Source organism: Engystomops pustulosus, chromosome 11 (genome assembly GCF_040894005.1).
Source record: "Engystomops pustulosus chromosome 11, aEngPut4.maternal, whole genome shotgun sequence".
Taxonomy (NCBI): Eukaryota; Metazoa; Chordata; class Amphibia; order Anura; family Leptodactylidae; genus Engystomops; species Engystomops pustulosus.
The window spans coordinates 74,305,566-74,328,851 of record NC_092421.1 but is presented as its reverse complement, the minus strand read 5'-3'; the positions used below and the strand labels follow the sequence as shown (position 1 = coordinate 74,328,851).

General features: G+C 47.6%; 1 protein-coding gene across 2 annotated transcripts in view; it reads right to left on the bottom strand.

Annotated features, from left to right (window-relative positions):
- LOC140105992 (pancreatic lipase-related protein 2-like) overlaps window positions 1–23,286 on the bottom strand; it is a 75,198-nt gene extending 51,912 nt beyond the window's left edge. The window contains exons 1-5 of one of the 2 annotated variants that reach the window (XM_072130136.1): window positions 22,949–23,286; window positions 8,650–8,804; window positions 7,716–7,841; window positions 6,984–7,124; window positions 298–406 (exon numbers count right to left, since the gene is read on the bottom strand). In XM_072130136.1, coding sequence (XP_071986237.1) covers window positions 298–406; window positions 6,984–7,124; window positions 7,716–7,841; window positions 8,650–8,804; window positions 22,949–23,021 — 604 coding nt within the window. In that variant the 5' untranslated portion in view covers window positions 23,022–23,286. The remainder of the gene's footprint in view (window positions 1–297; window positions 407–6,983; window positions 7,125–7,715; window positions 7,842–8,649; window positions 8,805–22,948) is intronic. The other variant, XM_072130135.1, reaches the window with a different exon arrangement.

The window sequence follows — 23,286 nt, the reverse complement described above, 5'->3', positions numbered from 1 at the left end:
CCACCTGCCAAAAGCAGATGCGGATGATAATGGGGTCAGACAAAAAATTCAAAGGTTCTGCTCCACCTCCTAATTTTTCTACATTCCTGGTTTAGGCATCAAAAACGGCATCTGAAAAACTGAGTGTGTGGTCGCACCCTAAACGCTGTATAATGGTGAGTGATTCCTCGTAAAGTGGAAAAACGTTGTCATCTGTGATTTTCTAAAACCTGACAATTGACCCTTATCTGACCGTTGGATCCCGAAGTTCTTTAGAAAGTTGCAGGAATATAGAGATGAGGTCAGGAGCCTCCAGACCTGTTATCCTTCCAATGCCGGGCACCCTCCTCCCAGCATCTCCGGCAGCGTGAGCACCCAGACTGTGCCCGATGAGGTGGATGTCAGATGGGGGATGTCCAAGCAAATCCTGAGGAGACACAGACAGAAGCAGGACATTGTAATAGAAAGCCAATGGGGCAGATTTACTTACCCGGTCCATTCGCGATCCAGCAGCGTGTTCTGTGTGGAGGATTCGGGTCTTCTGGCGATTCACTAAGGCAGTTCCCCCCAAGTCCACTAGATGTCACTGCTGCGCTGAAGTTCCTCGGAATGCACTGAACTTCACCAAGCCGGGCCGGGTGCAGGTAAGCGCGTGTCCAGCGACACTTTTTTTAAAAAAATGTGGCGGTTTTTCAGAATTTGTCGGGTTTTCGTACGACCACGTCCCCTAACTTCCGTCGTGTGCACGCCGGCGCCGATGTGGCACAATCCGATTGCGTGCGCCAAAATCCCGGGGCAATTCAGGGAAAATTGGCGCAAAATGGAAAAATTTGCGTAACCCGCCAGAAAAACGTGATTCGGGCCCTTAGTAAATGACCCCCAATGTGTGTAATATACAGTGTCCTGGGCTACTATGAGGAGGTTTCATTACATGCCAGGCAAGTAACTTACCTCATGGAGCCTTTACAGCAGCACATGGAGGCAGGGGTGAACCTAAACTACCTGCTGCCGGATGCGGGTTAAGCATGGCACCCCCTTCGCCCCATCCAGTAATAATATATCTGGTTATGCTGACAACAGGTGTGAAGCTACACTATTGTCAGGTCCTGCTTTGTAGTAGTTGACTGCACAGGTGCTGCCTGAGGCAAAAGGCTCAACTTGAGTTCAATTGCCAAATTTCTGGTGGTACCCAACATAAAACCACTACGTTGATTGGTTGTCTGCCTATACTGTACATGTAGTGGGTTGTTCTGTATTTCCCATAATGTTTTGAAGTTTCACCCTCATCCTCTTAGCCAATACATAGTTGTAGTTTTCCCCCCTCTTAGAATCATTCGGAACGTCCAACAACACGCCCCCTAATTTGTGTCGCGTGTCTGCTGTTCTTGCGCATGTGCGGGAACTACATTCCTTGCTCAGCTGGCTGGAGAGAAGAAGAAGGCATGCACGAGATTAGCAGACAGCCGTGTGAAGTCACCGACTGTGTTTAGCACTTTCCACCAGAGCCGAGGCTGTATATAGATGAGGGAGCATGCATAAATTATGTTCTGACGGAGGCAGGAGGTGCTCGGCCATCCAAACAGTGAGCGCCTCCTGCTCATTTGCATAAACTTTATAATTGCATATTTCGGTATAAAAGACGGCACGGAGCATGCCAGCAGCAGTCCCCCATCACCTCTAAGGTAACGAGCATGCGTTTGGGGACAGTCTACTTTCAAGTCACAGCAAGCAGAATGGTGGAAGATTTGAGATGGTGGTTGCTCGGTTGGCTGACTTGCCAGCTGGGAGTCCAGCTGGGAATTCAGTTTCCAAGGCTCAAAAATGTGTGATTCTATTCCAAGTGCCTGATTTTTAGATATCACGGGTTTATATATATAAAAAAAAATAAAGCCGTGACCTAATTTTGTCATATTTTCGAAGTTAACTTACACGGTTAAAGTTTACAGATATTTGTGTTACGGGTAATTTATTAAAGTGCCCTTACAGGTGGTTTACATAAGGTGTTCAGTTGCCCCCCAGTCTCTCCAGCACCACCAGTTGCATAGCAGTTCCCTCCCAACCCCTAGAATAAATTCCTGTATCAACTGAAACTATTGACTATAGTAGAGACTGGTGCCCATGTGACCCGAGACATAGGTCACAGGGGCAGCCGTGACAATTGGTAACATTTGCCCCTGGTAACCCAAGTGTTCTTTCCTATTGGCATGTGGAACAGCTATCCAGTTCCCTTTTGTGTTCATATTTATATGTATGATACAAATAGTACTAAAATGGGCCCTGAACAATTGCATCATAAGAGCAGCAACATGCAGTAATTCAGGGTGCCCTGAGAAGGGTAATTATTTCAGAGATGCACCTGTCACTTACAACTGCAGCCTTCCCTCTATACCAGGGGTCAGGAACCTTTTTGGCTGAGAGAGCCATGAATGCCACATATTTTAAAATGTTATTCCGTAAGAGCCGTACCATATGCACATGCCCCCAAGTAGATAGGTAGTCCCAGTGTCATGGGTGCCCCTGCGATCTATGTCTCGGATTGCAGGCACACCCATGCCTCTGTCCGTGGTGATGCCCCTTGCTGAGCTCACTCACCTGTCTATGTTCCTGCTCCCGTCCCGGCTGGCCAGCACTGATTGGCGCAACCCACTTCCCAGGTTCCTATAAAAACCGGTGGCTCCAAGCATTCTCCCCCCCCCAGATCTTAGTGCTTCATGCCTATGAAGCAGCTTTCCACAGCGTTTCCTTCCCAAGTGTTGAACTCCCGTTGTGACCCCGGACCTGTTCCTGATTCTGCTCCTTCGCTGCCAGCCCTGACCTCTTGCTCCATCCCCAACCTCACATCATTGCCACCTGACTTGACCGTCTGCCTGTTCCTGACCATGAGACTGCCTAGTGATCCTGTACCTTGACCTTAGCTGCCACCGTGGACAAGTGGCGCCTGTGGAACAACCAGGTGGTACCACCCTGCAGCAAGACCATCCTGCTTTGTGGCGGTCTCTGGTGAAGACCGGGTGCCACTTAGATTCCGGTCCCAGGTGTCTGCTTAAATCATTGTCCGCTGTGGTCCAGGGGGTCCACTATACTACTACACTCACTACTGGGTCATACAAAGGACTTAGGCAATGGTAGCATCGCTGCCTGTGTCCAGTGATCAGTCTATGACACACAGCAGCCATCACTATTTATTAAAGGGCACCTACCACCACAAATCTACCTATAAAGGTAGATCGGGTGGTAAGTGAATCAATGGGACGTGAGGATAGAATCAAAGGGCTAATCCTCACGTCCCCGCACTGTTTTGTAAACTTTTATTACCCTAATATGTTAATTTACTTATGCGGCTACTGGGGCGTGGAGTAGCCGCATCTGAGGTTACACGAGGCGGCTACTCCACGCCCCGGTAGCCACTTTTCCCCTCCTACTCACCATGTTCGGCGCGCAGCTGCTCGTAGCTGCGCGCCCTCGTCCGCCGATCCTGCCGTCTGCGCATGCGCAGAACAGCAGGCCCGCGCCTGCGCGGTCACTGCTCCGAAGCCGGGGCTGCGCAGGCGCAGGCCTGCTGTTCTGCGCATGCGCAGACGGCAGGATCGGCGGACGAGGGCGCGCAGCTACGAGCAGCTGCGCGCCGAACATGGTGAGTAGAAGGGGAAAAGTGGCTACCGGGGCGTGGAGTGGCCGCCTCGTGTAACCTCAGATGCGGCTACTCCACGCCCCAGTAGCCACATAAGTAAATTAACATATTAGGGTAATAAAAGTTTACAAAACAGTGCGGGGACGTGAGGATTAGCCCTTAAAAGGGCTATCCTCACGTCCCATTGATTCACCTACCACCCGATCTACCTTTATAGGTAGATTTGTGGTGGTAGGTTTCCTTTAAAGATCTGCCTGAGAGCCAGATGCAGCCAACAAAAGAGCCACATCTGGCTCCCGAGCCGTAGGTTCCCTACCCCTGCTCTATACCTAAGTGCCCTGAACAGGGCATTGTTAATTGTCTCTCTGACTGACAAAATCTTGATTTTTTTCCCTAGTTCTGTCTCCTCTCTGTTGTGGCACCGGGACATGTGACCCTGCCTCTTACATAACAAATGCAGAGTCGTCTGAGTATATCTATGTAAAGAAAATTACATAATCTTTTAATTTTATAAATAATACCTTCTAGTAAAAAACATCATTGCTAAAAGTGAAATTGACCAAGTCATAAAGCGATTAAATATTTCATTTTGTTAAATGGTAGATGCATGTTATAAGCACTGCTATGGCTGTGTAATATGTATGTGAGAAGCTCAAACTAGGAGTTCCGCCTAGTGGTGACGTATAATCTGTATGTAGTGAGCTCCCCCTAGTGGTGGTGTATAATCTGTATGTAGTGAGCTCCCCCTAGTGGTGGCTGTATAATCTGTATGTAGTGAGCTCCCCCTAGTGGTGACTGTATAATCTGTATGTAGTGAGCCCCCCCTAGTGGTGGCTGTATAATCTGTATGTAGTGAGCTCCCCCTAGTGGTGGCTGTATAATCTGCATGTAGTGAGCTCCCCCTAGTGGTGGTGTATAATCTGTATGTAGTGAGCTCCCCATAGTGGTGGTGTATAATCTGTATGTAGTGAGCTCCCCCTAGTGGTGGTGTATAATCTGTATGTAGTTAGCTCCCCCTAGTGGTGACTGTATAATCTGTATGTAGTGAGCTCCCCCTAGTGGTGGTGTATAATATGTATGTAGTGAGCTCCCCCTAGTGGTGGTGTATAATCTGTATGTAGTTAGCTCCACCTAGTGGTGATTGTATAATCTGTATGTAGTTAGCTCCCCCTAGTGGTGACTGTATAATCTGTATGTAGTGATCTCCCCCTAGTGGTGGCTGTATAATCTGCATGTAGTGAGCTCCCCCTAGTGTTGGTGTATAATATGTATGTAGTGAGCTTCCCCTCGTGGTGGTGTATAATCTGTATGTAGTGAGCTCCCCCTAGTGGTGGTGTATAATCTGTATGTAGTTAGCTCCCCCTAGTGGTGGCTGTATAATCTGTATGTAGTGAGCTCCCCCTAGTGGTGGTGTATAATCTGTATGTAGTGAGCTCCCCCTAGTGGTGGTGTATAATCTGTATGTAGTGAGCTCCCCCTAGTGGTGGTGTATAATCTGTATGTAGTTAGCTCCCCCTAGTGGTGACTGTATAATCTGTATGTAGTGAGCTCCCCCTAGTGGTGGTGTATAATCTGTATGTAGTGAGCTCCCCCTAGTGGTGGTGTATAATCTGTATGTAGTTAGCTCCACCTAGTGGTGATTGTATAATCTGTATGTAGTTAGCTCCCCCTAGTGGTGACTGTATAATCTGTATGTAGTGATCTTCCCCTAGTGGTGGCTGTATAATCTGCATGTAGTGAGCTCCCCCTAGTGGTGGTGTATAATATGTATGTAGTGAGCTTCCCCTAGTGGTGGTGTATAATCTGTATGTAGTGAGCTCCTTCTAGTGGTGGTGTATAATCTGTATGTAGTGAGCTTCCCCTAGTGGTGGTGTATAATCTGTATGTAGTGATCTCCCCCTAGTGGTGGTGTATAATCTGTATGTAGTGAGCTCCTTCTAGTGGTGGTGTATAATCTGTATGTAGTGATCTCCCCCTAGTGGCGGCTGTATAATCTGTATGTAGTGAGCTCCTCCTAGTGGTGGATGTATAATCTGTATGTAGTGAGCTTCCCCTAGTGGTGGTGTATAATCTGTATGTAGTGAGCTCCTCCTAGTGGTGGATGTATAATCTGTATGTAGTGAGCTCCTCCTAGTGGTGGCTGTATAATCTGTAGGTAGTGATCTCCCCCTAGTGGTGGTGTATAATCTGTATGTAGTGAGCTCCCCCTAGTGGTGGTGTATAATCTGTATGTAGTTAGCTCCACCTAGTGGTGATTGTATAATCTGTATGTAGTTAGCTCCCCCTAGTGGTGACTGTATAATCTGTATGTAGTGATCTTCCCCTAGTGGTGGCTGTATAATCTGCATGTAGTGAGCTCCCCCTAGTGGTGGTGTATAATATGTATGTAGTGAGCTTCCCCTAGTGGTGGTGTATAATCTGTATGTAGTGAGCTCCTTCTAGTGGTGGTGTATAATCTGTATGTAGTGAGCTTCCCCTAGTGGTGGTGTATAATCTGTATGTAGTGATCTCCCCCTAGTGGTGGTGTATAATCTGTATGTAGTGAGCTCCTTCTAGTGGTGGTGTATAATCTGTATGTAGTGATCTCCCCCTAGTGGCGGCTGTATAATCTGTATGTAGTGAGCTCCTCCTAGTGGTGGATGTATAATCTGTATGTAGTGAGCTTCCCCTAGTGGTGGTGTATAATCTGTATGTAGTGAGCTCCTCCTAGTGGTGGATGTATAATCTGTATGTAGTGAGCTCCTCCTAGTGGTGGCTGTATAATCTGTAGGTAGTGATCTCCCCCTAGTGGTGGCTGTATAATCTGTATGTAGTGATCTCCCCCTAGTGGTGGCTGTATAATCTGTATGTAGTGATCTCCCCCTAGTGGTGGTGTATAATCTGTATGTAGTGAGCTCCCCCTAGTGGAGGTGTATAATCTGTATGTTGTGAGCTCCCCCTAGTGGTGGTGAATATTCTGTATGTAGTGAGCTCCCCCTAGTGGTGTCTGTATAATCTGTTTGTAGTGAGCTCCCCCTATTGGTGGCTATATAATCTATGTAGTGAGCTCTCCCTAGTGATGGTGTATAATCTGTATGTAGTGAGCTCCCCCTAGTGGTGGCTGTATAATCTGTATGTAGTGAGCTCCCCCTAGTGGTGGCTGTATAATCTGTATGCAAGGAGCTCCCCCTAGTGGTGACTGTATAATCAGTATGTAATGAGCTCTCCGTAGTGGTGACTGTATAAACTGTATGTAGTGAGCTCCCCCTAGTGGTGGCTGTATAATCTGTATGTGAGGAGCTCACCCTAGTAGTGCCTGTATAATGCCTATGTGTGTACATGTATATATATATATATATATATATATATATATATATATATATATGACACTTACCTTCAGTGTCTCAATTAAAAATGCGACTTCCGCCCCCACCACACGAATGTTGTTTGCAGCCTGGGCATATGTAATAACGTTTCCTGAGCCAGCACGCCAATCCACTCCAGCACAGTTTACATTTTCTGCTTCAAGGATGGCCTGATTTAGGGGATAATGATAGCTATTACTACTGGCAACCAGCCTGTATATGTGTTAGAGGTGGTCACAGCCCCGCCCCCTGCCTGTATAGCCTGTGTGAGAGGTAGTCAGAGCCCCGCCCCCTGCCTGTACATCCTGCGTGAGAGGTAGTCACAGCCCCGCCCCCTGCCTTAATATCCTGTGTGAGAGGTAGTCACAGCCCCGCCCCCTGCCTGTACATCCTGCGTGAGAGGTAGTCACAGCCCCGCCCCCTGCCTATATATCCTGTGTGAGAGGTAGTCACAGCCCCGCCCCCTGCCTGTATATCCTGTGTGAGAGGTAGTCACAGCCCCGCCCCCTGCCTGTATATCCTGTGTGAGAGGTAGTCACAGCCCCGCCCCCTGCCTGTACATCCTGCGTGAGAGGTATTCACAGCCCCGCCCCCTGCCTATATATCCTGTGTGAGAGGTAGTCACAGCCCCGCCCCCTGCCTGTATATCCTGTGTGAGAGGTAGTCACAGCCCCGCCCCCTGCCTGAATATCCTGCATGAAAGGTAGTCACAGCTCCGCCCCTGTCCAATGTTATCACTGATAATACTATAAGGCTTGTACCTGGCACATGTCTGACACCCAGTTGTTCAGAGCCTTGTCCGCCATACCGTGCACTATAAGACATGTTTTCTTTCCTATCTGGAACTTGGAGGATGTGATGGTTGTTATATTATCTGCACTGATCGTCTGCAAATAAATGACATAAAATTAGTTAAAAAGTCCTTTCAATAGTGGAGGTAACAGTTCTCAATAGTAATAATAGAAATGGCTGTTGTATTGGTGGTTGGACTGGTAATGATAGGAGTAGTAATACTAGTGGTCCTGATTGGACTAGTAATGATGAGAGTATTAGTACTAGAGGTGGAAGTAGGACTGATAATAATAGGAGTAGTAGTACTAGTGGTGGTGGTAGAACTAGTAATTATAGGAGTAGTAGTTCTAGTGGTGGTAGGACTAGTAATAATAGGAGTAGTACTACTACTAGTGGTGGTAGGACTAGTAATAATAGGAGTAGTAGTACTAGTGGTGGTAGGACTAGTAATAAAAGGAGAAGTAGTACTAGTGGTGGTTGTAGGACCAGTAATAATAGGAGTAGTAGTACTAGTGGTGGTAGGACTAGTAATAATAGGAGTAGTAGTAGTATTGGTGGTAGGACTAGTAATAATAGGAGTAGTAGTACTAGTGGTGGTAGGAATAATAATAATAGGAGTAGTAGTACTAGTGTTGGTAGGACTAGTAATAATAGGAGTAGTAGTAGTATTGGTGGTAGGACTAGTAATAATAGGAGTAGTAGTACTAGTGGTGGTAGGAATAATAATAATAGGAGTAGTAGTACTAGTGGTGGTAGGACTAGTAATAATAGGAGTAGTAGTAGTATTGGTGGTAGGACTAGTAATAATAGGAGTAGTAGTACTAGTGGTGGTAGGAATAATAATAATAGGAGTAGTGATGGTTGTACAGAGTCCTTGTTACTGGATACAAGTGGGAGCATCACCTGGTAGGAGTTGGGTCCTTCTCCAGTAAAGAGGAAGAACTTGGTGTTGATCTTCTCTGGAGGCCAGGGCAGGGCGGGCTGGGGTCTCTGCAGTGTCCCAGACCATGGATAAGCATCTGAGAAGCAGCCCAGGCGGCCATAGCAGACCTCACCCCCTGCCAAGAGACACCAGTCATGAGGGTTTATATAGTATAATAACCAGTCATCCATTATACTGGACCATGTGAGGTCTCAGGGCAGGTCTTCTCCTCAATTCTAATCTCCAGGATAGAGATCAGGTGCACTGGACCCCAATATACACAGTCACTGGGGGCCCAACATCTAAACTCCTGCAGATATATCATACAGGACGTCACAAGAGCTTACAATCTATGAGGAGGGGGACACAGGAGATGACAGTGCTTGTACAATGGTCACAAGAGCTTACAATCTATGAGGAGGAGGTCACAGGAGGTGACAGTGCTTGTACAATGGTCACAAGAGCTTACAATCTATGAGGAGGAGGGAACAGGAGGTGACAGTTAATAATAATAATAATAATAATTCTTTATTTATATAGCGCACACAGATTACGCAGCGCTGCACAGGCATGTCAAATTGATCCCTGTCCCCATGGGGCTCACAATCTAAACAACCTAACAGTATGTTTTTGAAGTGTGGGAGGAAACCGGAGTACCCGGAGGAAACCCACGCAAACACGGAGAGAACATACAAACTCTTTGCAGATGTTGACCTGGGTGGGATTCGAACCCAGGACCCCAGTGCTGCAAGGCAGATGTGCTACTCACTCAGCCACCGTGCCGCCCTGACAGTTCTTGTACAATGATCATAGGAGCTTACAATCTATGAGGAGGAGGAGGCAGGAGGTGACAGTGCTTGTGCAATGATCACAAGAGCTTACAATCTATGAGGAGGAGGGGACAGGAGGTGACAGTGCTTGTACAATGATCACAAGAGCTTACAATCTATGAGGAGGAGGGGACAGGAGGTGACAGTGCTTGTACAATGATCACAAGAGCTTACAATCTATGAGGAGGAGGGAACAGGAGGTGACAGTGCTTGTACAATGATCATAGGAGCTTACAATCTATGAGGAGGAGGACACAGGAGGTGACAGTGCTTGTGCAATGATCACAAGAGCTTACAATCTATGAGGAGGAGGACACAGGAGGTGACAGTGCTTGTACAATGATCATAGGAGCTTACAATCTATGAGGAGGAGGGGACAGTGCGTGAACAATGACAGAACTTCAAGGACAAAACACTAAGCAGGGTTAGTTATATTTACAGGATGTTTCCTATGGCAAAGCAGTACCCCCCATATCCAAGTGTCAATAAAATATAACATTTATTCTGCTATTTAAAATAAAGGTGAGTAATTGATACAAATAAACTTATTTTTTAAAAACCTAACGATGTGTGGAGACTTTTGTTACATGGTTGCAATAGTTTCCACTCGTTGTATAATGTTATTGATTGCAACCATATTACAAAACTCTCCGCACATCGTTGTTTTTTTAAAAAAAATAAGTGCTTGTACAATGGTCACAAGAGCTTACAATCTATGAGGAGGACGACACAGGAGGTGACAGTGCTTGTACAGTGGTCACAAGAGCTTACAATCTAGGAGGAGGATGACACAGGAGGTGACAGTGCTTGTACATTGGTCACAAGAGCTTACAATCTAGGAGGAGGACGACACAGGAGGTGACAGTGCTTGAACAATGTTTACAAGAGCTTACAATCTATGAGAAGGACGACACAGGAGGTGACAGTGCTTGTACATTGGTCACAAGAGCTTACAATCTAGGAGGAGGACGACACAGGAGGTGACAGTGCTTGTGCAATGGTCAAAAGAGCTTACAATCTATGAGGAGGACAACACAGGAGGTGACAGTGCTTGTACAATGGTCACAAGAGCTTACAATCTATGAGGAGGACGACACAGGAGGTGACAGCACTTGTACAATGGTCACAAAAGCTTACAATCTATGAGGAGGACGACACAGGAGGTGACAGTGCTTGTGCAATGGTCACAAGAGCTTACAATCTATGAGGAGGACAACACAGGAGGTGACAGTGCTTGTACTATGGTCACAAGAGCTTACAATCTATGAGGAGGAGGGGACAGGAGGTGACAGTGCTTGTACAATGATCACAAGAGCTTACAATCTATGAGGAGGACGACACAGGAGGTGACAGTGCTTGTGCAATGGTCACAAGAGCTTACAATCTATGAGGAGGACAACACAGGAGGTGACAGTGCTTGTACTATGGTCACAAGAGCTTACAGTCTATGAGGAGGAGGATACAGGAGGTGACAGTGCTTGTACAATCATCACAAGAGCTTACAATCTATGAGGAGGACGACACAGGAGGTGACAGTACTTGTACAATGATCACAAGAGCTTACAATCTATGAAAAGGACGACACAGGAGGTGACAGCACTTGTGCAATGGTCACAAGAGCTTACAATCTATGAGGAGGACGACACAGGAGGTGACAGTACTTGTACTATTGTCACAAGAGCTTACAATCTATGAGGAGGACGACACAGGAGGTGACAGTGCTTGTGCAATGGTCACAAGAGCTTACAATCCATGAGGAGGACAACACAGGAGGTGACAGTGCTTGTGCAATGATCACAAGAGCTTACAATCTATGAGGAGGAGGGGACAGGAGGTGATATTGCTTGTACTATGGTCACAAGAGCTTACAATCTATGAGGAGGACAACACAGGAGGTGAAGGTGCTTGTACTATGGTCACAAGAGCTTACAATCTATGAGGAGGATGACACAGGAGGTGACAGAACTTGTGCAATGGTCACAAGAGCTTACAATCTATGAGGAGGAGGGGACAGGAGGTGACAGTGCTTGTGCAATGGTCACAAGAGCTTACAATCTATGAGGAGGACAACAAAGGAGGTGACAGTGCTTGTGCAATGATCACAAGAGCTTACAATCTATGAGGAGGAGGGGACAGGAGGTGACAGTGCTTGTACAATGGTCAAAAGAGCTTACAATCTATGAGGAGGAGAGGACAGGAGGTGACAGTGCTTGTACAATGGTTACAAGAGCTTACAATCTATGAGGAGGAGGATGCAGGAGGTGACAGTACTTGTACAATGATCACAAGAGCTTACAATCTATGAGGAGGAGGAGGACACAGGAGGTGACTGTGCTTGTACAATGGTCACAAGAGCTTACAATCTATGAGGAGGACGACACAGGAGGGGACAGTGCTTGTACTATGGTCACAAGAGCTTACAATCTATGAGGAGGACGACACAGGAGGTGACAGTGCTTGTGCAATGGTCACAAGAGCTTACAATCTATGAGGAGGACAACACAGGAGGTGATAGTACTTGTACTATGGTCACAAGAGCTTACAATCTATGAGGAGGACGACACAGGAGGTGACTGTGCTTTTACAATGGTCACAGGAGCTTACAATCCATGAGGAGAAGGACACAGAAGGTGACAGTGCTTGTACAATGGTCACAAGAGCTTACAATCTATGATGAGAAGGACACAGGAGGTGACAGTGCTTGTACAATGATCACAAGAGCTTACAATCTATGAAGAGAAGGACACAGGAGGTGACAGTGCTTGTACTATGGTCACAACAGCTTACAATCTATGAGGAGGACGACACAGGAGTTGACAGTACTTGTACTATGATCACAAGAGCTTACAATCTATGAGGAGGACGACACAGGAGGTGACAGTGCTTGTGCAATGGTCACAAGAGCTTACAATCTATGAGGAGGACAACACAGGTGGTGACAGTGCTTGTGCAATGATGACAAGAGCTTACAATCTATGAGCAGGAGGAGGACAGGAGGTGACAGTGCTTGTACAGTGGTCACAAGAGCTTACAATCTATGAAGAGAAGGTCACAGGAGGAGACAGTGCTTGTACTATGGTCACAAGAGCTTGCAATCTATGAGGAGGACGACACAGGAGGTGACAGTGCTTGTATTATGGTCACAAGAGCTTACAATCTATGAGGAGGACGACAAAGGAGGTGACAGTGCTTGTGCAATGGTCACAAGAGCTTACAATCTATGAGGAGGACAACACAGGAGGTGACAGTGCTTGTGCAATGATCACAAGAGCTTACAATCTATGAGGAGGAGGGGACAGGAGGTGACAGTGCTTGTACAATGGTCACAAGAGCTTACAATCTATGGAGGAGGAGGGGACAGGACGTGACAGTGCTTGTACAATGGTCGCAAGAGCTTACAATCTATGAGGAGGATGACAAAGGAGGTGACAGTGCTTGTGCAATGGTCACAAGAGCTTACAATCTATGAGGAGGACAACACAGGAGGTGACAGTGCTTGTGCAATGATCACAAGAGCTTACAATCTATGAGGAGGAGGGGACAGGAGGTGACAGTGCTTGTACAATGGTCACAAGAGCTTACAATCTATGGAGGAGGAGGGGACAGGACGTGACAGTGCTTGTACAATGGTCGCAAGAGCTTACAATCTATGAGGAGGATGACACAGGAGATGACAGTGCTTGTACAATGATCAAAAGAGCTTACAATCTATGAGGAGGACGACACAGGAGGTGACAGTACTTGTACAATGGTCACAAGAGCTTACAATCTATGAGGAGGACGACACAGGAGGTGACAGTGCTTGTACAATGGTCGCAAGAGCTTACAATCTATGAGGAGGATGACACAGGAGATGACAGTGCTTGTACAATGATCAAAAGAGCTTACAATCTATGAGGAGGACGACACAGGAGGTGACAGTACTTGTACAATGATCACAAGAGCTTACAATCTATGAGGAGGACGACACAGGAGGTGACAGTGCTTGTACAATGGTCACAAGAGCTTACAATCTATGAGGAGGAGGAGACACAGGAGGTGACAGTTTTTGTGCAATGATCACAAGAGCTTACAATCTATGAGTAGAAGGACACAGAAGGTGACAGTGCTTGTACAATGATCACAAGAGCTTACAGTCTATGAGGAGGAGGATACAGGAGGTGACAGTGCTTGTACAATGGTCACAAGAGCTTACAATCCATGAGGAGAAGGACACAGAAGGTGACAGTGCTTGTACAATGGTCACAAGAGCTTACAATCTATGATGAGAAGGACACAGGAGGTGACAGTGCTTGTGCAATGATCACAAGAGCTTACAATTAGAGATGAGCGAACATACTCGTCCGAGCTTGATGCTCGATCGAGCATTAGCGTACTCGTAACTGCTCGTTGCTCGGACGAGTATTTCGCCCGCTCGAGAAAATGGCAGCTCCCGCCGTTTTGCTTTTTGGCGGCCAGAAACAGAGCCAATCACAAGCCAGGAGACTCTGCACTCCACCCAGCATGACGTGGTACCCTTACACGTAGATAGCAGTGGTTGGCTGGCCAGATCAGGTGACCCTGGGATAGACTAGCCGCTGCCCGCGCTGCTCGGATCATTCTCTGTCTGGATGCCGCTAGGGAGAGAGCTGCTGCTGGTCAGGGAAAGCGTTAGGGTGTTCTATTAGCTTACTGTTAGGCAGGAGTGATTCTACAACAACCCAACAGCCCTTCTTAGGGCTACAATAACGTTATAATTTTTTTTTTTTTTTATTTGCAGCTAGTACCATATTGTGAGGAATTTGCAGGGGGACTTGCTACCGTTGTGTTTAGCTCTTAGTGACACACATATCCACCTCAAACACCAAAGTGGGAAAATTTATTAGGGGTTTGAGTAGAATTAGGCACAGTCTGCCAGTTTCTTTTTATTTTACGTTTATTTTTTTCATAACTCAGCGTCATCTCATCTGGCATAGTAGTGTGCTTTCATACTTGGCTAGAAAATAGCCATAGGAGAATCCAAACGGCTTACTTACGCCTACAGTAGCGTTATATATATTTGATTTCTGGTTGATCTGCTGGTGGCTGTACTTGCTGCAGTGCATCTACTAGTAAATTGTGAGCAATTTGGAGTCAGACTTGCGACCACTGTGTTTTAGTGACGCACATATCCATCGCAAAGACCGAAGTGGGAAAATTTATTAGGGCCCGGGGTTGTATTTCAATTAGGCACAGTCTGCCATTTCCTTTTTTATTTTACGTTTATTTTGTTTAATAACTCAGTGTCATCTCATCTGGCATAGCAGTGTGCTTTCATACTTGGCTATAAAATAGCCATAGCAATAGGATAGCATCGTTTGGTTTTAAAAACTAAAAAACATAAAAAAAAACCAAAAAAAAAAAAAAAAAAGTTAAAAAAAAAATTCAAGTTATAACTCTCATTTTCAAAATGTTTAACCCGAGGGCTAGGGGTAGAGGACGAGGGCGGGGACGTGGGCGTCCAACTACTGCAGGGGTCAGAGGCCGTGGTCCTGGGCGGGGTGAGACACCACCTGCTTATGAGGGAGCAGGGGAACGCCGCAGAGCTACACTCCCTAGGTTCATGTCTGAAGTTACTGGGACTCGTGGTAGAGCACTGTTGAGGCCAGAACAGTGCGAACAGGTGATGTCGTGGATTGCCGACAATGCTTCGAGCAATTTGTCCACCAGTCAGTCTTCCACGCAGTCCACCCATGTCACCGAAATCGGCACTCCTCCAGCTCCTGCACCTCAGCCTCCTCCCCCCCAGTCTGCCCCCTCCCAGCAAAATTTGCCATTTGAACCGGCATACTCTGAGGAACTGTTTTCTGGACCCTTCCCACAGTCACAAACCACTTGTCCGGTTGCTGATGAGCAATTTTCCGATGCCCAGGTTTTCCACCAGTCGCAGTCTGTGGGTGATGATGACCTTGTTGACGTACTGGAAAAAGTGTGTAAAGAGGTGTCCGACGATGAGGAGACACGGTTGTCAGACAGTGGGGAAGTTGTTGTCAGGGCAGGAAGTCCGAGGGGGGAGCAGACTGAGGGATCGGAGGATGATGAGGTGACAGACCCAAGCTGGGTTGAGAGGCCGGGTGAACACAGTGCTTCTGAGACGGAGGAGAGTCCTCGACCAGAACAGGTTGGAAGAGGCAGTGGTGGGGCCAGACGGAGAGGCAGGGCCAGAGCTGGTGCATCAGCGCCAAATGTGTCAACTAGTGAAGCTCCCGTGGCGAGGGCTCCTGCGGCGAGGGCTAGATTCTCAGAAGTCTGGAGGTTCTTTAAGGAAACACCGGATGACCGACGGACTGTGGTGTGCCACATTTGCCAAACCAGGATCAGCAGGGGTTCCACCACTACTAGCTTAACTACCACCAGTATGCGCAGGCATATGAATGCTAAACACCCCACTCAGTGGCAACAAGCGCGTTCACCTCCGGCCGTGCACACCACTGCTCCTTCCCCTGTGTCAGCTGATAGTCAGCCCCCTGCCCAGGACCCTGCCACAAAAACCCAATCGTCGCCTCCACGATCCTCCACAGCATCCACCAGTGTTCAGCTCTCCATACCCCAGACGCTGGAGCGGAAACGCAAATATAGTGCAACCCACCCGCACGCCCAAGCCCTTAATGTGCACATCTCCAGATTGCTAAGCCTGGAGATGCTGCCCTATAGGCTAGTAGAGACCGAGGCCTTTCGCAGCCTCATGGCGGCGGCCGCCCCTCGGTATTCGGTCCCCAGCCGCCACTACTTTTCCCGATGTGCCGTCCCAGCCCTGCACCAGCACGTGTCAGACAACATAATCCGTGCCCTGACCAACGCCGTTTCTGACAAGGTCCACCTGACCACGGACACGTGGACGAGTGCTGCCGGGCAGGGCCACTATATATCTCTGACGGCACATTGGGTTAACTTGGTGGAGGCTGGGACCGAGTGTGACCCTGCGGCTGGTCATATACTGCCGACGCCGAGGATTGCGGGGCCTACCTCGGTCCAGGTGTTTGAGGCCTACTATGCCTCCTCCTCCTCCCACCCCTCCTCCACCTCCTCCTCCGAACGACCATCCGTGGGCATGGCGCCATCAGTCGGTAGCTCTAGGCACAGCAGCAGTGCTGTCGCTAAGCGACAGCAGGCGGTGCTCAAACTGCTGAGCCTAGGCGATAAAAGGCACACCGCCCAAGAACTATTACAGGGCATCACGGCGCAGACTGATCTGTGGCTGGCACCGCTGAACCTGAAGCCAGGCATGGTTGTGTGTGACAACGGCCGTAACCTGGTGGCGGCTCTGCAACTCGGCAGACTGACACATGTGCCATGCCTGGCCCATGTGTTAAATCTGATAGTTCAGCGTTTCCTCAAGACATACCCCAATCTGTCTGATTTGCTCACGAAGGTGCGCCGCATCTGTGCGCATTTCAGGAAGTCCAGCACAGATGCTGCCAGTCTCAGGGCAGCGCAGCGCCGCCTCCAACTGCCCGCTCACCGACTGTTGTGCGACGTGCCCACGAGGTGGAATTCAACACTGACCATGTTATCCAGAGTTTGCCAGCAGCGCCGAGCGATTGTAGACTGCCAGATGTCAACTTCCACCAGAACTGGTAGTCAGGTCAGTCAGCTTCCTCAAGTCTACAATGAGGAGTGGACGTGGATGTCTGATATCTGTCAGGTGCTGAGTAACTTTGAGGAGTCAACACAGATGGTCAGTGGCGATGCCGCCATCATCAGCCTCACCATCCCGCTGCTTGGCCTGTTGAAAAACTCTCTGGTCAGCATGAAGTCGGAAGCTTTGCGCTCCTCACAAGAGACGGGGGAAGAAGATTCCCTTGTTGATAGCCAAAGCACCCTTAGGTCTGTTTCTCAGCGCATATCGGAGGAGGTGGAGGTGGAGGAGGAAGAGGAGGAGAATGTTGGCGAGACACAAGAGGGGACCATTGTTGAGTCCTTCACTGTTGAGCGTGTATGGGCAGAAGAAGAGGAATTGGAGGAGTTGGAGGAGGAGGAAATGGACAGTCAGGCCAGTGAGGGGAGTGAATTCTTACGCGTTGGTACTCTGGCGCATATGGCAGATTTCATGCTAGGCTGCCTATCCCGTGACCCTCGCGTTCAAAGAATTTATTCCAGCACCGATAACTGGGTGTTCACTCTCCTGGACCCACGGTACAAGCAAAATCTTTCCACTCTCATCCCTGGAGAGGAAAGGAGTGTGAGAATGCATGAATACCAGCAGGCCCTGGTGCACAAGCTGAAACAGTATTTCCCTTCTGACAGCGCTAGCGGCAGAGTGCGTAGTTCTGCGGGACAAGTAGCGAGGGAGAGTAGGCGAGCAGGCAGCTTGTCCAGCACTGGCAAGGGTACGCTTTACAAGGCTTTTGCCAGCTTTATGTCACCCCAGCAAGACACTGTCACCTGTCCCCAGTCTCGGCAGAGTAGGGCTGATCTTTACAGAAAGATGGTGAGGGAGTACGTAGCTGACCATACCATCGTCCTAAATGATCACACAGCTCCCTACAACTACTGGGTTTCAAAGCTGGACATGTGGCACGAACTGGCGCTGTACGCCTTGGAGGTTCTTGCCTGCCCTGCCGCTAGCGTGTTGTCCGAGCGGGTTTTCAGTGCAGCTGGTGGCATCATCACCGATAAGCGTACACGCCTGTCGACTGACAGCGCTGACAGGCTGACGCTTATCAAGATGAATAAAGCATGGATTTCTCCTAATTTCCAATCTCCAGCAGGTGAAGGAAGCTCAACCTGAATAATTTATCCACTCCTCCTCCTCCTCATTTTCCTCCTTCTCCTGCTCTTTGTACAGTAAAGCAGAGGAAACTGGCTATTTTTTGACAGGGCCCACTGGCTCTACCTATAGTACTTTATGCATTTAATTTTTCTGGAGGGCCACCGACCCGGTCCTCTGTTTTAAACAATTTTTGGGAGTGCCACATACAGGCACTCAATCTATTCAATTTTTCTGGAGGGCCACCTACCTGCTCCTCTGGTTTGAAAACTTTTTTGGACTGCCACATACAGGCACTCAATCTATTCCATTTTTCTGGAGGGCCACCTACCTGCTCCTCTGGTTTGAAAACTTTTTTGGACTGCCACATACAGGCACTCAATCTATTCCATTTTTCTGGAGGGCCACCTGCCTGCTCCTCTGGTTTGAAAACTTTTTTGGACTGCCACATACAGGCACTCAATCTATTCCATTTTTCTGGAGGGCCACCTACCTGCTCCTCTGGTTTGAAAACTTTTTTGGACTGCCACATACAGGCACTCAATCTATTCCATTTTTCTGGAGGGCCACCTACCTGCTCCTCTGGTTTGAAAACTTTTTTGGACTGCCACATACAGGCACTCACTCTATTCCATTTTTCTGGAGGGCCACCTACCTGCTCCTCTGGTTTGAAAACTTTTTTGGACTGCCACATACAGGCACTCAATCTATTCCATTTTTCTGGAGGGCCACCTACCTGCTCCTCTGGTTTGAAAACTTTTTTGGACTGCCACATACAGGCACTCAATCTATTCCATTTTTCTGGAGGGCCACCTACCTGCTCCTCTGGTTTGAAAACTTTTTTGGACTGCCACATACAGGCACTCAATCTATTCCATTTTTCTGGAGGGCCACCTACCTGCTCCTCTGGTTTGAAAACTTTTTTGGACTGCCACATACAGGCACTCAATCTATTCCATTTTTCTGGAGGGCCACCTACCTGCTCCTCTGGTTTGAAAACTTTTTTGGACTGCCACATACAGGCACTATCCAAATTAAATTGTCTCCATAGCAGCCTCCACACGTTGTCTCCATTGCTTCCTCCAAAAGTCGTCCATATAGCTGCCTCCATACATCGTCCCTTTATCAAACGAGGTGTGTCAGGCAGAAATTTGGGTTGTTTTCATGGATTCCACATCAAAGTTGTTAACTTTGTCGCCACCCTGCTGTGTAATCCACAAAATATACTGGCAAACTTTTATCATTTACCAATATTATTTCAGCGCTTCTTCCGCTTCTGTTTACATTCCCCTCACCCGCCATATCCTAAACTTATAAGAACGCTACTACACTTGATCTTATACAAAAGGTTCTTAGAAGTGCTGTTTGGGGAGTAGCCTAGAGACACGGGCTTGGATTGGCGAAAGCTCGCCTGGCAGCGGAGCGCCAGCTCCATGCCAAGATCCAACTAACATAGTTTTAACTGCAGCACCTTTAATCTACTACTAGTTCACTGCCTCCATACATGGTCCCCTTATCAAACGAGCTTTGTCAGGCAGAATTTTGGGTTGTTTTCATGGCTTCCACAACAATCTTGTTAACTTTGTCGCCACCCTGCTGTGTTATCCACAAAATATACTGGCAAACTTTTATCATTTACCAATATTATTTCAGCGCTTCTTGCGCATCTGTTTACATTCCCCTCACCCGCCATATCCCAAACTTATAAGAACGCTACTACACTTAACTTGGTGCACGCTGGGACCGAGTCTGACCCTGGGGCTGGTGATATACTGCCGACGCAGAGGATTGCGGGGCCTACCTCGGTCCAGGTCTCAAAGGCCTACTATACCTCCTCCTCCTCCCACCCCTCCTCCACCTCCTCCTCCTCCGAATTACCATCCGTGGCCATGGCGCCATCAGTCGGTAGCTCTAGGCACAGCAGCAGTGCAGTCGCTAAGCGACAGCAGGCGGTGCTCAAACTGCTGAGCCTAGCCGATAAAAGGCACACCGCCCAAGAGCTATTACAGGGCATTCCACATCAAACTTGTTAACTTTGTCGCCACCCTGCTGTGTAATCCAGAAAAGATACTGGCAAACTTTTATCATTTACCAATATTATTTCAGCGCTTCTTGCGCATCTGTTTACATTCCCCTCTCTCGCCATATCCCAAACTTATAAGAACGCTACTACACTTGATCTTATACAAAAGGTTCTTAGAAGTGCTGTTTGGGGAGTAGCCTAGAGACAGGGGCTTGGATTGGCGAAAGCTCGCCTGGAAGCGGAGCGCCAGCTCCATCCCAAGATACAACTAACATAGTTTTAAGTGCAGCACCTTTAATCTACTACTAGTTCACTGCCTCCATAATAATAATAATAATAATAATCTTTATTTATATAGCGCCATCATATTCCGTAGCGCTTTACAAATCATAGGAAACAAATACAAATGTATTGTAACAGAGCACAACATTTGTATGGAACAACAGGAGTGAGGTCCCTGCTCGCCAGAGCTTACGGTTTATGAAGATGATGGGGTAACACGAGGTAAAAGAATTTTTAATGGTCAAGCCATTCTTCTTAGGGAATAGAACAAAATATAATAAATGGAATTGCTGTCGCTTGAACCACTCAGCCGTCACCAGGTCCAGGGTGAATGGGACTGCATAGAAGTCTGGTGCCTGTTGGTTGATGGATAACAGATGGGAGGACGACACAGGACGGGTTAGTAGAAGAGTTAAAACTTCATGCAGTTAATGAGTGTTATAGGCTTGCCTAAAGAAATGGGTTTTAAGAGCACGTTTGAAACTTTGGAGGTTAGGTATTAGTCTGATAGTCCGGGGCAGAGCATTCCATAGAATTGGTGCAGCTCTAGAGAAGTCTTGGAGACGCGAGTGGGAGGTCCGCACTAGGGTAGAGGTTGATCTAAGATCACTGGCGGATCTAAGAGCACGGGTTGGGCGATAGACTGAGATAAGAGAGGAGAGGTAGGGGGGTGCAGCATTATACAGAGCTTTATGGATGAGGGTTATTATTTTAAACTGTATTCGAAAGGAGACTGGCAGCCAGAGCAGCGTCTGGCATGAACTGTAGGCATACATGGTCACCTTATCAAACGAGCTGTGTCAGGCAGAATTTTGGGTTGTTTTCATGGCTTCCACAACAAACTTGTTAACTTTGTCGCCACCCTGCTGTGTAATCCACAAAATATACTGGCAAACTTTTATCAATATTATTTCAGCGCTTCTTGCGCATCTGTTTCCATTCCCCTCACCCGCCATATCCTAAACTTATAAGAACGCTATTACACTTGATCTTATACAAAAGGTTCTTAGAAGTGCTGTTTGGGGAGTAGCCTAGAGACAGGGGCTTGGATTGGCGAAAGCTCGCCTGGCAGTGGAGCGCCAGCTCCATGCCAAGATCCAACTAACATAGTTTTAACTGCAGCACCTTTAATCTACTACTAGTTCACTGCCTCCATACATGGTCCCCTTATCAAACGAGCTGTGTCAGGCAGAATTTTGGGTTGTTTTCATGGCTTCCATGTTAACCTTGTCGCCACCCTGCTGTGTAATCCACAAAATATACTGGCAAACTTTTATCATGTACCGATATTATTTGAGCGCTTCTTGCTCACCTCCTTTGGTTCCTCTCTGCCACCCATTGGTTTGAAGCCTGAGTCCATTTAGGGTATGTCGCCATGCCACTCTCTAGCCTGCCGCTGCTGCCGCTGCCTCTGCATGCCGTCCCCTATAGTGTCAGGGTCAATTATTGGATGTTTTAGATGCTATCTAGCCTCATTCTGTCACTCTGTCATGGCCATGCTGTTGGCCATAATTTTGGCATAATGGTGCGATTAAGCAGCCTCAGAGGCATCCATGCATGCTGCCCCTGCTGTTTCCTGTCCATTTCCGTGGTGTTTCCATCCTTTTCTGAGGTTCCCAGGTGTTTGGCCAAGCTTCCCTGTGCAGAGCCTTGGTCCCCTTGAAAAATGCTCGAGTCTCCCATTGACTTCAATGGGGCTCGTTATTCGAGACGAGCACTCGAGCATCGGGAAAAGTTTGTCTCGAATAACGAGTACCCGAGCATTTTAGTGCTCGCTCATCTCTACTTACAATCTATGAGGAGGAGGACAGGAGGTGACAGTGCTTGTACAATGGTCACAAGAGCTTACAATCTATGATGAGAAGGACACAGGAGGTGACAGTGCTTGTACAATGGTCACAAGAGCTTACAATCTATGATGAGAAGGACACAGGAGGTGACAGTGCTTGTACAATGATCACAAGAGCTTACAATCTATGAGGAGGAGGAGGACAGGAGGTGACAGTGCTTGTACAATGGTCACAAGAGCTTACAATCTATGAGGAGGAGGGGGCACAGGAGGTGACAGTGCTTGTACAATGGTCACAAGAGCTTACAATCTATGAGGAGGAGGGGACAGAAGGTGACAGTGCTTGTACAATGATCACAAGAGCTTACAATCTATGAGGAGGAGGACACAGTAGGTGATAGTGCTTGTACTATGGTCACAAGAGCTTACAATCTATGAGGATGAGGAGGACACAGGAGGTGACATTCCCATTAACTCTTTGTGATCCTTTCTTTTTTGTGTGTTATCCTTGCATATATTACTCTGTGCCATACACTATGATGTTTCCATATGATACATAATTACATCCTCTTATGGATCCATAGTAGATTATCATACTGATGCTGTGACATGACATCTCGCTACTTACCTTTCACCGGTGTCATTGTTGTCATGACTAAGGTCAGGACTATGATCCTCATCATCCTCTGTTGTGGAGACATGCTGGGGCTGTAGTCTCCTCTGTAGATGTAGAAGAATATTATCCTCCTGTGATGGAGTTTCCAGGATCCGGTTTCACGTAACTCAGGGCAGATGTGTCTGTGGTCGGGTTACGCCGCCGCTCACGCTTTTCTAGCCGAGGTCACGTGAACGTAATTGGCTCCAGATTATTCATCTCCTTGCTGTGTACGCAATGGTCTGGACCTTGTGTCCTCCACACCTGAATTATGAAACATCTCTCCTAATCTGTATCTCTACTTTCCACAT